Source organism: Saccharomyces paradoxus, chromosome V, assembly GCF_002079055.1.
Source record: "Saccharomyces paradoxus chromosome V, complete sequence".
Taxonomy (NCBI): domain Eukaryota; kingdom Fungi; phylum Ascomycota; class Saccharomycetes; order Saccharomycetales; family Saccharomycetaceae; genus Saccharomyces; species Saccharomyces paradoxus.
In genome coordinates, this window is record NC_047491.1 from 511380 (window position 1) to 526728 (window position 15349).

The window sequence follows — 15349 nt, forward strand, 5'->3', positions numbered from 1 at the left end:
TTTCCATTAGATTACAATTTTACGGCGTTGCTAGAAGAAAAGCAATTATATGTGCATTTTGCCTCTTTATGTGACTTATATATATATATAAGCTACTATAAGTATTTTGGTAAAATGGCTTTTAAATGAGTTATTAGTTCTGTATCAGTTCCCGTGGGATTATCAAACTGCCATATAATTGCCTCTTTATTGATTTTACCTAGCCATGGACCAGGTTTCATTTGAAGTAGTTTTGCCATTTGTTTTCCGTCCACTATAGGTTTTAGTTCATGACAATTATTCAAATTATTGTCGTGTATGTAAGAATAAAAATCATTGTAATTCTGGAAAAGCAAGTCAATTTTTTTAGTTTCAAACTTGGGAATCTTCAAAAATGCATCCGATAGGGACGCAAAATGTGCTGTTTCCCATTCGCCATTAAAGCCTCTTAGAAATATACCGATTTCAGATCTTTTCAGTTGGGAGCGATCTGCAAATTTGGCAAGTATTTCCTCGTATGAACTTATTGCATCTACGGTCTTGGCAATTACTGTTGCGTCATTTTTACTCAGCTTCAGTCCTTCCTTCACAATGCTTTCTGTCACCGAAACCAGGTTGTTAACTTTCTTCTTTGGGTTTCCGATAATTTGTAGGTTAGCCATGGGGGACAAGATCGCGCTCAGTATAAAATTTTGTTGGAAGCCTGACGAATGACCAATTTTTTCCCTTAAAATAGGAAGTTTCTCTAAAAACATTGGATATAGTTCAATGAAACTTTTTAAGTGCGAGTTCAAAATGTTATCATTGTAAATATGATTGATTCTGTCCATGTCTTGACAGTTCTTTTCATTGTATTTTACGACGGAGTCATCATTATGCCAAAAAAAGATAACATTATCCAGGTGAGCCTTTTGAATCAGCTGCAAAGCCAATAAAGGAGTCGGTCCCACTAAAATTTTCTCCATCTCTACACCAACTCGCTCTCTAGAAATTTTTGAATTGAATGCAATATTGATCTGAGGATCGCCCATTTCAGCCATCACTTCCGGATCTATGGTAAAGTTGAATCTAGAAGCAAAACGGATCAACCTTAATACTCTCAAGGGGTCGTCTAAAAACGTTTGTTTTGCGGGAAGCGGAGTACGTAGGACACCATCTTTTAAATCTCGCAGGCCCCTCTTGGTGAAATCTTCCACTTCGCCTTTATGAATGTTATAGAAAAGAGCGTTTAATGTGGCGTCCCTTCTTAAGGCGTCTTCCTCAGGTGTACCGAAGCACACTTTAGGTATTCTGGAAAGTTCAGTATACTTTTCAGATCTTAAATTGACAAAGTCCACTTCAACATCAAAGAGCTTAGTAGTAGCAGTCTCCAGATGCTTGGATTTCTCGGGGTTTTTGTCAATCTTGTGAATGTTATGAGGCTTGGCCCCATATTTAGCGTAATGCTGCTGCAAGTACTCATTCAAACCAGTAGCGAATTGCTCACCTGACATCACATTGATGGCGATGTCCAAGTCGTGGGAGCCTTGTCCCAGAAGCTTGTCGCGCACCCACCCACCCGTGATCCGAAGAGTCAATGGCTCTGGCTTATCATGGTGCTTCTCATTGTACAGGTCCGTATAATCGTTAAGCAAGTTGCAGATATTCTGTTCCACTTTCGTCAGGGTGATTTTGGGTGCATTTACAACTAAATTAGAATTCGTCATTGTTTTATGAGCAACACTATTCATTAATAGAGATATAGTAGACCGTAGCATACACAAAAAAACACTTGCAACCTCACTAACACGAATTAGTCTCGAAGCAAGCGCTGCGATGCGTAGTGCAACTTCCTTTAGTAAACTGTTATTACAATAGATTTTTGCGATTCATTTTTTTTTTTCAACATTCAGACCCTAATAGATTTTTTTAGGGCTGTAGAGTCATAAGATACAAGCCCTAGAGCCCCTGACTTACCCTAAGGGCTTTGATTATTCTGAAAAATATACCCTATATTTTGTTCACCCATACACCTCATTAACCTCAGCCATAGCCCTCCTGTCCCCTAAACATTTTTTTTTCTTTTTCTAATTTTTTTTTTAGTTTAATTTCTTTTTGTTCGGAAAAATCTTTTCTAAATTTTTCAAGGGTAACCTCATCGCCATGCAATTAATCACATATACTCCTTAAGTAACAATGGCAAGTAAGAATTTTAAGAGAATTGCAGGCGCTGAATTTAGACCGTTATAGCAAAGCATAGATTTCGTATTGAAGGTGTTGCTCGTCCCTGAAGTAGCTACTTGTGATTTTTCTCCAAGCGGCCCATTTTATCATTCTATCAGCATTATTTTAAAATAGGGGGACTCTACCTTTATATTAGTACCATTTATTTCATAGATCTGCTTGAGAAGAAAAATTAACAGATAAAGAAAAAAAGAAAAAAGAATAAGACAGTCTTCGTGAGAATACTTAGTTGCGTGAAATTATGACGAAACTAATCACTCCTTCAGAAATTGTAGGTGGAGTACCCGTCTTTAAACCCACATACGAACAATTCGAAGATTTCTATGCGTACTGTAAGGCCATAAACAAATATGGTATGAAAAGTGGTGTTGTGAAGGTCATTCCGCCGAAAGAATGGAAAGACAAATTAGATCTACCTTATTCCGCAGAAACGCTTCAAAAAATCAAGATTAAATCACCTATCCAGCAGCATATTTCTGGTAATAAAGGTCTTTTCATGGTGCAAAACGTGGAGAAAAATAAGACCTATAACATTATACAATGGAAAGATCTTTCGAAGGACTACGTACCTCCAGAGGACCCTAAAGTGAGACGCAACTCTAGGAAAGGCTCCGTTTCCAAATCTACGAAGTTGAAGCTAAAGAATTTTGAATCCTCTTTTAACATTGGTGATTTTGAACAATTTAGAACGGAGTATACGATGGATTTATCTGGTTTCCAAAATCCAGAGAGATTGAAATTCTTAGAGGAGTATTATTGGAAAACGTTAAATTTTACTACGCCTATGTACGGCGCGGATACACCAGGATCAATTTTCCCTGAAAGGCTAAACGTTTGGAACGTCGCCAAACTACCGAACATCTTGGATCACATGGAAACTAAGGTTCCTGGGGTGAATGACTCCTATCTATATGCTGGCTTATGGAAGGCCTCTTTTTCTTGGCACTTGGAGGACCAAGACCTGTATTCCATAAATTATATCCATTTTGGGGCTCCAAAACAATGGTATTCAATACCACAAGAAGATAGATTCAAATTCTACAAATTCATGCAGGAGCAGTTTCCTGAAGAAGCCAAAAATTGCCCTGAGTTTTTAAGACATAAAATGTTTTTGGCTTCGCCCAAGCTGCTGCAAGAAAATGGCATACGATGCAATGAAATTGTTCACCATGAAGGTGAATTCATGATTACTTATCCTTATGGTTATCATGCGGGGTTCAATTATGGATATAACCTGGCGGAATCCGTCAACTTTGCTTTAGAGGAATGGCTGCCGATTGGGAAAAAAGCTGGAAAATGTCATTGCATTTCAGACTCAGTGGACATAGACGTTAAAAAACTTGCCAAGTCTTGGAGAGACTATAATAAAGAGTTAAAAGGTACGCCGTCTCTCAATCAATTGCCGAACCCTGCCATACCCTTGCTTCACAGGCCGACTCTAAAGGAAATGGAAAACAGCTCACTTCGATCTACAAGCCCAGATGTGGGCCATTTTTCAAGCTTCAAATCAAAAAGTTCAGGTGTTTCCTCACCGTTATTATCACGCATGAAAGATTATTCTAATATTGTCGAGCCCACGCTAGAAGATCCAACTTTGAAATTAAAAAGAATCTCATCCTCTCAAGAACAACCGTTAAACAAACTTTTGAAAAGAGAAACTTCTCAAACGGCGATGCTCACAGACCATGAAGACAACATAGTAGCCATGAGCCTCACTTCAATGGCAAACAGTGCCGCGTCTTCTCCGAGATTACCGCTGTCAAGATTAAATTCATCTAACGAACTCTCAAATGCCCAACCACTGCTTGATATGACAAACAATAATCTTGCCTTCCCAGGACCTAATGGGCCATCTGGGTTGAACCCTTTATTATATATTTCCAACAAGAACATTAACGGAATATCTCACTCTGCTCCACATTCTCCAGTGAATCCAAATATATCGCTAATAAAACGAGTCAAGTCTCCTAACATTGTAACATTAAACATATCCAGAGAATCATCAAGAAGCCCTATAGCGCTAAATTCCGAGGCAAGGCTACAACATTCGCAACAACATTCATTCTCCACCCCATCAACCGTGTCAAATCTCTCCACTTCTGTGCTGGGGCCACTAACTGACACAAATGACATAAAAATACCGCATCCTGAAAGGCCAATCCACAAGACAACGAATAGAATACTCAAAAAGGAACCTCCTATGGAGAGACCAAAATCAAATCTTATACTTTCAAAGGTTGCATCCACCTACCATGAGGATTCTTTCACAAACGAAAACAACGATCTGGATAAAGAACAAGGCTCTTCTCCACTCACATCGAAGTTTGCGCCCGAAGAAATTGTATTATCAGGAAAGAACAAGATTTACATTTGTAAGGAGTGTCAGAGAAAGTTTTCTTCTGGCCATCATCTCACAAGACACAAAAAATCCGTCCACTCCGGTGAGAAACCCCATTCTTGTCCCAAATGTGGTAAAAGATTTAAAAGGAGGGATCACGTTCTGCAGCACTTGAACAAGAAGATACCGTGTGTTTCAAACGACACTGTGGTAGATGCTCCAATAATGAATCCCACGGTGCAACCACAGGACAGGAACGCGACCATCAATCAGCAGAGTACACCTTTGAACTGACTCACAACTGCCAGTACTCTACTGTGGTCTCATTTTGAAGGCTCTTAAATGCCACTTGGTCGGCCGAAAATTCGCGAAAATCCACATTACACTAACATTATTACAATCGTCATCACTATACAGATATACATATATAGAAGAGAATTATATATATATATATATAAATTTACAGAACACTGAATTGTCAGGGACAGGGCCAGCAAACATCCATGCCGGCAAACGTGAAGCACGCAACACATCTACTCAAACCTCTTCGACTTTTGTTATTGGGAGCTCCAGGGTCTGGTAAGGGGACACAGACTTCAAGATTACTAAAGCAGATCCCACAATTAACCTCAATTTCATCAGGCGATATTTTACGACAGGAAATAAAATCCGAATCCACTCTGGGCCGAGAGGCTGCTACTTATATTGCTCAAGGGAAGTTATTACCGGATGATCTCATAACGCGTCTAATAACATTCCGTCTTTCGGCATTGGGTTGGTTGAAACCATCTGCTACATGGTTACTTGACGGATTTCCTCGAACTACTGCACAAGCTTCTGCCTTGGATGAGCTTCTGAAACAGCATGACGCCAGCTTGAATTTAGTGGTAGAGCTAGATGTGCCCGAATGCACAATATTGGAAAGAATCGAGAACAGATTTGTTCATGTTTCTAGTGGAAGAGTGTATAACTTACAATATAATCCCCCCAAAATACCAGGATTAGATGATATCACAGGAGAGCCATTGACTAAGAGACTTGATGACACAGCGGAAGTATTCAAAAAAAGACTAGAAGAGTACAATAAAACAAATGAGCCCTTAAAAGAGTATTACAAAAACAGTGGGATTTTTAGTACCGTCTCAGGCGAAACCTCGGATATTATCTTTCCAAAATTATTGGACCTTATAACCAGCAAATTTGGCCAATAAGTCGGTTTAAAGCTATATTAATTGCAACTTTTTATCAGTTCCTTTCCCGGAACTGTGCAAAACTGTTAAACCCGGAGAGAGGTCAGCATCTCATGAAACTAAATGAATATAGTTAACCGTAAATAACCTGAGTAGTCATTACGTTATGAGTTAAATCTTATATTAATCATGGGCGACGGCGTTTAAGCAATGTATATGAAATATATGAAAATTTAAAGTAGAGTACTTTATGCCACATTGCTTCTGAAAAGGAATCTCTAGTCTGTATATAATAAACACATATACATATATATGTATATCTTTGAGTTGATAAAGTACTGTTAGCCATTCACAGAGACACCATAAATCATCTTGGGTTGAAGGTCACTGCTATCCCCATTTTACTATACTTTAAGAAGATTAGAAACAATGAAGTTTTATATAGATGATTTACCAGTGCTTTTCCCTTATCCCAAGATATATCCGGAGCAGTATAATTATATGTGCGACATTAAAAGAACCCTGGATGTAGGTGGAAACAGTATCTTGGAGATGCCTTCAGGAACAGGTAAAACCGTCTCATTGCTATCTCTCACAATCGCTTACCAGATACACTATCCCGAACATAGAAAAATCATATACTGTTCTCGTACTATGTCTGAAATCGAAAAAGCTTTAGTAGAATTGGAGAATCTCATGGATTACAGAACTAAAGAACTGGGCTATCAAGAGGATTTTCGAGGTCTTGGCTTGACATCAAGGAAAAATTTGTGTCTGCATCCTGAAGTGAGTAAGGAACGAAAAGGTACAGTAGTCGATGAAAAATGCCGTAGAATGACAAATGGACAGGCGAAGAGAAAATTGGAGGAAGATCCAGAGGCCAATGTAGAATTGTGTGAATACCATGAAAATTTGTACAATATTGAAGTAGAAGATTATCTACCAAAGGGCGTATTTTCTTTTGAAAAACTTTTGAAGTACTGCGAAGAAAAAACACTTTGTCCATATTTTATTGTTCGTCGTATGATTTCTCTTTGTAACATTATTATTTATTCTTACCATTATCTATTAGATCCTAAAATTGCTGAAAGAGTTTCCAACGAGGTTTCAAAAGATAGCATTGTCATTTTCGATGAGGCACACAATATTGATAATGTGTGTATTGAATCCCTGTCGTTAGACTTGACAACAGATGCATTGAGAAGAGCCACACGAGGTGCTAATGCGTTAGATGAACGTATTTCCGAGGTGAGAAAGGTTGACTCGCAGAAACTACAGGATGAATACGAAAAACTAGTTCAAGGTCTGCATTCTGCAGATATTCTTACCGACCAGGAAGAGCCATATGTGGAAACGCCTGTTTTGCCCCAAGATCTTCTAACTGAAGCAATCCCGGGGAATATACGGAGAGCTGAACATTTTGTTTCATTTTTAAAGAGGCTGATAGAATATCTGAAGACCAGAATGAAAGTTCTTCATGTTATTTCAGAAACACCAAAATCGTTTCTGCAGCATTTAAAACAATTAACTTTTATAGAACGAAAACCCCTTCGCTTTTGTTCAGAAAGGTTATCATTGCTTGTAAGAACTTTAGAAGTTACAGAGGTAGAAGATTTCACTGCATTGAAAGACATAGCGACATTTGCTACGCTTATATCAACATATGAGGAAGGGTTCTTGCTGATTATTGAACCATATGAAATTGAAAATGCTGCAGTTCCGAATCCGATTATGAGATTTACTTGCTTAGATGCATCGATTGCCATTAAACCAGTCTTCGAGAGGTTTTCCTCTGTTATTATCACTTCGGGGACTATATCACCATTAGACATGTATCCAAGAATGTTAAACTTTAAAACAGTCTTACAAAAATCATACGCCATGACCCTAGCGAAAAAATCATTCCTACCAATGATTATTACCAAGGGCTCCGATCAAGTTGCAATTTCTTCAAGATTTGAAATTAGAAACGATCCTAGTATTGTTCGTAATTACGGCTCTATGTTAGTTGAATTTGCCAAGATTACGCCCGATGGAATGGTTGTGTTTTTCCCCTCATATCTGTATATGGAAAGTATTGTTTCGATGTGGCAAACAATGGGTATTCTTGACGAGGTTTGGAAGCATAAATTAATTCTAGTTGAGACTCCTGATGCTCAAGAAACATCTCTAGCTCTGGAGACCTACAGAAAAGCCTGCTCAAACGGGCGTGGTGCAATTTTGCTTTCTGTTGCTAGAGGCAAGGTATCTGAAGGTATCGATTTTGATCATCAATATGGCAGAACCGTGTTGATGATAGGTATCCCGTTTCAATACACAGAATCACGCATTTTGAAAGCTCGTTTAGAATTCATGAGGGAAAATTATCGCATCAGAGAAAATGACTTCTTATCTTTTGATGCAATGAGACATGCGGCGCAATGTTTGGGGAGAGTTCTAAGAGGGAAGGACGATTATGGTGTAATGGTACTGGCAGACCGTAGATTTTCAAGAAAAAGAAGTCAGTTACCAAAATGGATTGCTCAAGGTTTGTCAGATGCTGACTTAAACCTTTCAACCGACATGGCCATATCCAATACCAAACAATTCTTAAGAACGATGGCTCAACCGACAGATCCTAAAGACCAAGAAGGTGTATCTGTTTGGAGTTATGAAGATTTGATAAAGCACCAAAATAGCAGAAAAGACAAGGGTGGATTTATTGAAAGCAAAAACAAAGAAGGAGAACAGGATGAAGATGAAGATATAGAAATGCAGTGACGCAATGATGCTCTATTGATATAAACTATATATGCGGCAATTGGATTACATAGCCACAAAAAAACCTCTTAGATATATATAAAAAAACCCTTTGAGGTATTTAGGACTAAACAGTGGGTTTACTTCACATTTATCTCAAATGACAATTCTTTATCTGCGTCAAGATATGAATCACAGACGCACCAAATGGTTAAGTTATGTTTACCAGATGTCGGAGTATCAAATTCTAATTCATAGTGTTGAGTCTCCTTATTTAAAGTAACTTTCTTGATAGCATAAAGTTCCTTTTCAGAGACGTCACCTAAAACTAACCACCAACCTTCTAGTTTATCAAATGGATACTTTTCGGAAGTTACTTGCAAACTTTCAGGTTCAACATCTCTTGTTAATTGAATGGTAATTTTTTGTTTTGCACCTGAAGTTAAGGAATCAGAATTATTCAACGAATAAGTAAGTTCAACGTTGGGGTAATTGTTGACAAACGCGGCGACCTGAGCAAGCTGTGAACCAGTGAGCGTTAGAATTTCATCCCTCTCATCGTCCTCAAGAGCCATTATATCATAAACCGTCTCAACGTTAATTTCTTTACATTTTTCCAGAATCTTATTGTTGAAGTGCGGGATCTGCCTCAGCGGGTTATCAACATCCCATACACCTTGAATCAACATCTGCGCCAAGTCCATGGCGGTAGTGGCATTCAAATATCCGTTTGCTGAAAGAATATCAACCACAACGTTAATTAATGAAACGACCTTTTCTAAAATGTCTCTTAAATCATTTTGAAAGTCTACAGGTAATTCAACACGTGAAAAATACGCTTGTAACAACAGGAAAACTTTCAAGCTCACAGAATCAGAAGAAGCGTCGCCAGGAAATTTTAATGGTAGTTTTTTACTTAATCTGACAAGTAATGCTCTGTCGCCCTTTCTAAGTGGGATACTTTCGAATTCAACCGCTGTGGAAAGAACATACAACATATCTTTAAGTGTTGACGTATTCGATAAAGAGGAAACGAATGACTGAATAGTGAAAAAGGATACACCATAATGAGAAGCAATCAACCCGTTATTCAAGGCAGAGATCATTTCAGTTGCTTCATCATCTCCTCCTTTAACTTCTGCTTTTGTTTCAGTTTCTGTATCATCAATCTCAATAAAAGATGATTCAACCAAGTCGTTCAAACTGGTTTCAACTAGATTGGTTAAAAAAACTGAAATGCCATATGGGGATGTATCCCTTACACCATAATAGCTTGGATTCACATGGATACGGCGATAGAAATACGAATAAGTAAACCAGTCAACACAATCTTGTTTGCTGTGTATAATAGAATTTGCAATCTCGTTGTTCAAAGTATCATGAATGATATACTGTAAAAAACTCTCAGTAGGCAGGGGCTCAATTAAAAACTTCTTGTAGTAGGTCTTCATGTTGTGACTCGTCAAAATTAAAACCTTACCAGCCATTGAATCGTTACCATTAGCTAGTCCCACCATTTCTAAAAGTTCATTTATGGTATATGACATATATTTATGCTCTGCACCATCGTAAAAGTTGGTCCCTAGTATAATCACTTCATCAGTTTTACAAGCGAAAGCGGAGCAATCCTTAGAAATGAGTAAAACTGATACTGCACCGTATTCGAATAACTTTTTTACGATTCTTTCGTCATTTGGTGCCATCCCCTTATACAGAATACCCACACCATGTTTTAAAGGCGCCCTTAAATGGCTATCTGTCAATTTTTCAACGTACGCTACGACTTGCTCTTCTTCGGCATTCAACATATCCCATTGTATTGCTTTTGAAAACCTCATAAATGCAGACGCAACTTCAACACAATCTTTTCTGGATGATAGGAACACCGAGCTAGAATTTCGATTTGCCGCAGCAGCAGCAGATGCTTCAAATGCCATTTGAAGCATCGAAGAATTGAACGATATGTGTTCAACATCTTTAAATGACTGAATGTTTATTTCGAGAGGTTCAACTCTTTCGCTTGGAGAAAAGTTATATATGTTTGACTTTGTCATACCAGCCCATTCACCAAAATCACGAGCATTTGCCAAACAATTCGACAGGCAAACAAATCGAATTTTCTTTTCAAGTTGGGTAGCTATAAATATCATTCTGGAAATTAGCGTTTCATAGACTGCACCATAAACACCTTGACTAATCTCATGAGCGTCATCATATATCACCAATTCTAAACTTTGGATGTTTTTTCTTTGCCTCCAGCGACGTGACAAAAGCTCAAATTGCACAGGGGTAGCCAAGAGAACATGACTTTTTGCTAATAGTCTTAAATTTAGTGAAGGATCATTTCCCAGCTTATTAATGGTCTTTCCACCAGCAAGATGAGATAACCTTTTATTCCACTCGGATAGCACAGCATCAATTTTTTTTTCAGACGAATTGATATAAACCGCTCTTCCTTTATTCTGTCTCCAGTGATTTAGCAACGCTAATTCAGCTATGGCCGTTTTACCCGAGCCCTTTGCTGAACCTACAAACACCGAGTCATTCGAATTGTAGAGAGATTCGAAAACCTGGCTCTGGATCTTGTTGAAAGTTTTGAATCCAAATACTTCGGAAAAATCATCGTTGCCAAGCTCTGATGTTGAAATATTAATATTCTCCAGAAGGGGAGTGGGAGGAGGAAATTTATTCGGAAGCTTAAAACCACTGAAGGAAACTGGAATCTCGGATTCACTATGCCACCAGTTTTCAGATATCACAGTAAGGAAGAAATTAGGTGGTAAGTTATTTTGATTGTGCTGCTTTAACTCGTGAGTAAAGGAAAAGGTAAATTCCCGCCCCATCATATCTGGAGTGATAAATAGTAGGTCATAAAAAAGTATCGAATCGCCATCAGTATCTTCTAGCATGAGCAAAAAAGGTTGAAGGGAACCATGTATTTTCATATCCCACATCCAGTCGGCTATTATTTCAACGTTGAACCTTATAACGCTACGAGTAATAGGCTGAGCATTACATGTTACGGATATTTTAGGAAACCTTCTCAATAAATCGTAAACCTGCTTCCCATATTTTTCAGATCTGATTGCACGGCCAACTTCGGCAGGTGTTTCTAGTTGTAGATAATCTCCCCATGGTACTGTGGAAGCTTCCAGCCTTTTAATGACCTCAACAGGACATTTTTTGAACTGTCTTAAAGGAGAGTTTGTTGGCCACATTCTCGTTGTGGCAGACTTACAAAAATTTAGCAACATCCGCGTAGGATGTCCCCACCCTCTCTTCAAGCATATTTCAAACATAGCACGTAATAGCCTACCCGCATTTTGGTGAATAAAAACCATATCAGCATTTAGTGCAAAACCCTCGAACTTTAGCTGGGAAAAATAAGATTGCAGTAGAACGTTCACTTTTGCTAATGGATCATCAATGTCTTCTCTAATAGGAATAGGAGCTTTTTCTAGAAGTTGTTTCAGTTCTCTCTTCTCTTCGTATCTTACCGATATGTACTTAAACTCTTCTGACATTGCAAATATTCTAAAAAGATCAATCTGTGTTGTGTGTTCATCTAACTCTCTATTGTAAACATTCATAGATGCATGGTTTATGTAAAATGACGACGCTATATTTCCTAGATCTGTTGCCTCAACCACATCGTTTTCAGCATCGTATAACACCAACTCTTGTTCTTTCAAAATGCCTAGGGCTGAATGAATCAAACTTTCTCTAAACTTTTTCAATTGCCTATCTTCTGAAATATCAGGTATTTTATAAAGCGTAGGGGAAGCTAACATTCTGACATATAAGTAAGTATACGACAACCAATTTACAGCATCACTTCTGCATTTAATATTACCAGCGACAACTTCAGCATTTAAATTGTCAACCAATTTTGAAACGAATTGTGATTCTATGGGCAATTGCTGATTTAAAACCGAGAGATAATATTGAATGTTTGATTGATCTGTTATTATAATACCTTCCCCAAATGTGTCATACCTCGGTCTACCTGCTCTACCTAACATTTGAAGTACGTCCTGTGGAGAAAGTTGTTCCCAGGACCCCTTTTCAGGTGAATAAACATCTGTTCCTTTTATAATAACTGTATGAGCAGGGAGATTAACACCCCATGCCAACGTCGCAGTGCACACCAATACTTGCAATAATCCGTCAGCAAACAGATCTTCAGATAGAGATCTGTCATTCCTAGCCAGCCCGGCGTGATGCGTCCCTATACCACTTTCAATTAATTTTCTTAGACTTGGATCAATCACGTTCGCAGCTTCTGTCTTTAAAATCTGCTTCGATCCTGAATCATTTTTGGTTAGTTTATGAGCAATGTTCTCTTCCATAAACTTCTTCTTTAACCATGTCGCTGTTCGTGATGTTTCTTTTCGTGAGTGAACAAACACGATTATTTGATTGCCTTCATTGATGGATTCTAAAACCTTCTCATAACAAACATCGTTCATAGCTTTCAGCTTTTTCAAGGAGTTTCGTTCCTTGATTCCACAAAACTGTTGAGATAGTGGACATGGTCTAAATGAGGAATCAAAATAAAATAATCCTTCCTTAGGAACCCTTAAAAACCTCCCGACATCCTCATAATTTGGTAAAGTTGCAGAAAGACCTATAATTCTCGGGCACTCCTGGCCATATTTGGAAGCCCAAAATGTTCTAGCGACAATACTCTCCAACACTGGTCCTCTTTCATCATGCAACAAGTGTATTTCATCTATAATCAACAAATGAACTAGTTCTACGATAGCCAGATTATTTGAATTTCTAGTAGTTATGTCCCACTTCTCTGGCGTAGAAACTAAAATTTGCGTCTCTTCAATTTGTTTTCTGCTAAGCCTAGAATCACCAGTCAATTCAGCAACTTTTATTCCTAAAAAGGCCAATCTCCTTTGAAATTCTCGCACTTGTTCCTGCACTAATGCTTTCAAAGGTGCTATATAAACAATTTTAAACGCAGAAAGGTTCAAGCTTTTCGTTGTCGGGTTATAATAATGGGACAAAGCTTTCAATATAGTTAATAAAGCAATATTAGTCTTACCTGAACCAGTAGGCGCACATATTAACATGTTTGAATCACCTTCGAATGCTGCGTTAAAGACCTTTGATTGTATAGGATTGAATGACATTGTTTCCGATGAAGGAAACGCCTCCTGACACCAAGCTGGCAAAGAAGCAATTTCTTTCAACTCATAATCAATAACAGGCTTCTTCGGGGCTGGAATATGTATTTCGTCATACTGTGGTTTCACTCTTTTGAACGATCCTTCCGGCAGGGATACTTTTGTAACGGTCATTAATTTAGAACTTTCATCAAACCTAATCTTTTCCAAATCTACAACGGGCGGTATTGCTGGATTACTGAATTTTGTCCTTTTTGCTTCCGAAGACTGTGGCTGATCGTCACCAGAATCAAGTTCACGCTTTGCGAAAGCAGTGTTTCTAAATTTGTACTGTTCAACAAGATCGTCCAAGCCATTTACAACCATTTCCTCTATTACGTTCGGTATTTCATTCTCTGTGCTCTTTGCTAGCCGTATGCCCCAAAAGATTGCAGATCTATTCTTAAGAATAAATTCAGCCAGTGGTATATTCTCGAAGTCAAGCAGATAAACCAACTTCTGCTCCAACGCTACTGGATTACGCTCATAACTTTTAATCTCATGCAAAATCTTCTCTGAAAGGTCTTGTATTGCAGAAGTATCCTTATAATCAAGCTCCGACCGAAGTTTTCTCTGCAAAAAGAATTCATCAATTGAATATATCGGAATGCTCTCAATATTACTTCTTTTATCATCAGAAAGCTTGATTATATCGTTTTCAATATTTGGCAATGCCCTGTTATTCGTTGTTTTGAGGTTGACTTCAACGCCATTATGATCATATTCCTCCTCCTCCTCCTCATCATCATCGTTGATTTCTCTCTCAAGAACATTGGTGTTATTAGACAGTTCTGCCACTTCTTCCTCATCTGATTTTTCATCATCGGCAAGAATCGCCACTGCTTGCTTATCGGTTTTGTCAGGATGAATTTCATAATCGGTAAGGTTTTTCATAAGTTTGACTAACTCGGTAAACTTTGGGGTATTTATATTGATGCCCAACTCATCCTGGATCTTTTCCTTTCGCTTTTCAATATTACCGTCTCCATTTTCTTCATTTTCTTTCAATTGTTTGATAAGTATGTCTGCAGTTCCAATAATAAGGTCATGGGGTATATCATTACCTAAAACTTCTGTAACCCACAGCAAAACCTGCTCGTAAACTTCAACATTTGAGGGACTCTTTGGATAATAGTGTAACCTGAAATTGGAGGAGGAGTTCAAAATGGTACTATGCTGTTGGATTTTTCTTAAAGATGTGCTCTTTTCAGTTTTTTCCACAGCGACATCACTTTCTTTTATTTCCTTATTAACATTACTGCGCAGGCTCTGCCCCATATCTTTAGCACTAATTCTGCCACTCATAGACTTTGGCTGTGATATTTCCGCGTCCCTCTGGGGATTTTGGCTGATATTCATAAAGCGCTTATCGACTTTCAACACCTTATTGGACATCTCATCATAACGATAGATCTCTCTAATTTTTTTGACCTTATCCCTCGTTTCGTGCTCAGTCATTTTTATTTAGGGAAGGTTTATGGTGATTTTTTCGAGGCAAGTTGCTCTATATTTTACGGTTGTATTATCTTAGTCAAGGTTATTATTACAAGCGTATTCCTTTTTAGTAGAAATGGCTTTAGTAGCATAAATTTTCAATATTCTCGTATATAGCGATATTATTCAATTGGTCGTCGAAGAGGCATACCCACATAATATCTGAGAGGTCATCACTAATGTGCCTGTAGTATATGATTCAGCGCTGC

At 38.1% G+C, this 15349-nt stretch overlaps 5 protein-coding genes across 5 annotated transcripts; 3 read left to right on the forward strand and 2 right to left on the reverse strand.

Moving 5' to 3' along the window:
* Positions 1-95: 95 nt before the first annotated feature.
* On the reverse strand, positions 96-1736 carry CCA1 (tRNA adenylyltransferase; the record flags this gene model as incomplete). The annotated part of the gene is made up of 1 exon (XM_033910094.1): positions 96-1736. One exon carries the CDS (start codon positions 1734-1736, stop codon positions 96-98), a length of 1641 nt encoding a protein of 546 aa, XP_033765985.1.
* A 707-nt stretch (positions 1737-2443) lies between these two features.
* Positions 2444-4834, forward strand: RPH1 (Rph1p; the record flags this gene model as incomplete). Its single annotated transcript, XM_033910095.1, has 1 exon — positions 2444-4834. One exon carries the CDS (start codon positions 2444-2446, stop codon positions 4832-4834), a length of 2391 nt encoding a protein of 796 aa, XP_033765986.1.
* A 209-nt stretch (positions 4835-5043) lies between these two features.
* On the forward strand, positions 5044-5751 carry ADK2 (adenylate kinase ADK2; the record flags this gene model as incomplete). The annotated part of the gene is made up of 1 exon (XM_033910096.1): positions 5044-5751. One exon carries the CDS (start codon positions 5044-5046, stop codon positions 5749-5751), a length of 708 nt encoding a protein of 235 aa, XP_033765987.1.
* Positions 5752-6159: 408 nt separating this feature from the next.
* RAD3 (TFIIH/NER complex ATP-dependent 5'-3' DNA helicase subunit RAD3) lies at positions 6160-8490 on the forward strand (the record flags this gene model as incomplete). The annotated part of the gene is made up of 1 exon (XM_033910097.1): positions 6160-8490. The coding sequence occupies one exon, from the start codon at positions 6160-6162 to the stop codon at positions 8488-8490; it is 2331 nt and encodes a 776-aa protein (XP_033765988.1).
* Positions 8491-8609: 119 nt separating this feature from the next.
* Positions 8610-15104, reverse strand: BRR2 (ATP-dependent RNA helicase BRR2; the record flags this gene model as incomplete). Its single annotated transcript, XM_033910098.1, has 1 exon — positions 8610-15104. One exon carries the CDS (start codon positions 15102-15104, stop codon positions 8610-8612), a length of 6495 nt encoding a protein of 2164 aa, XP_033765989.1.
* Between the last annotated feature and the right edge of the window lie 245 nt (positions 15105-15349).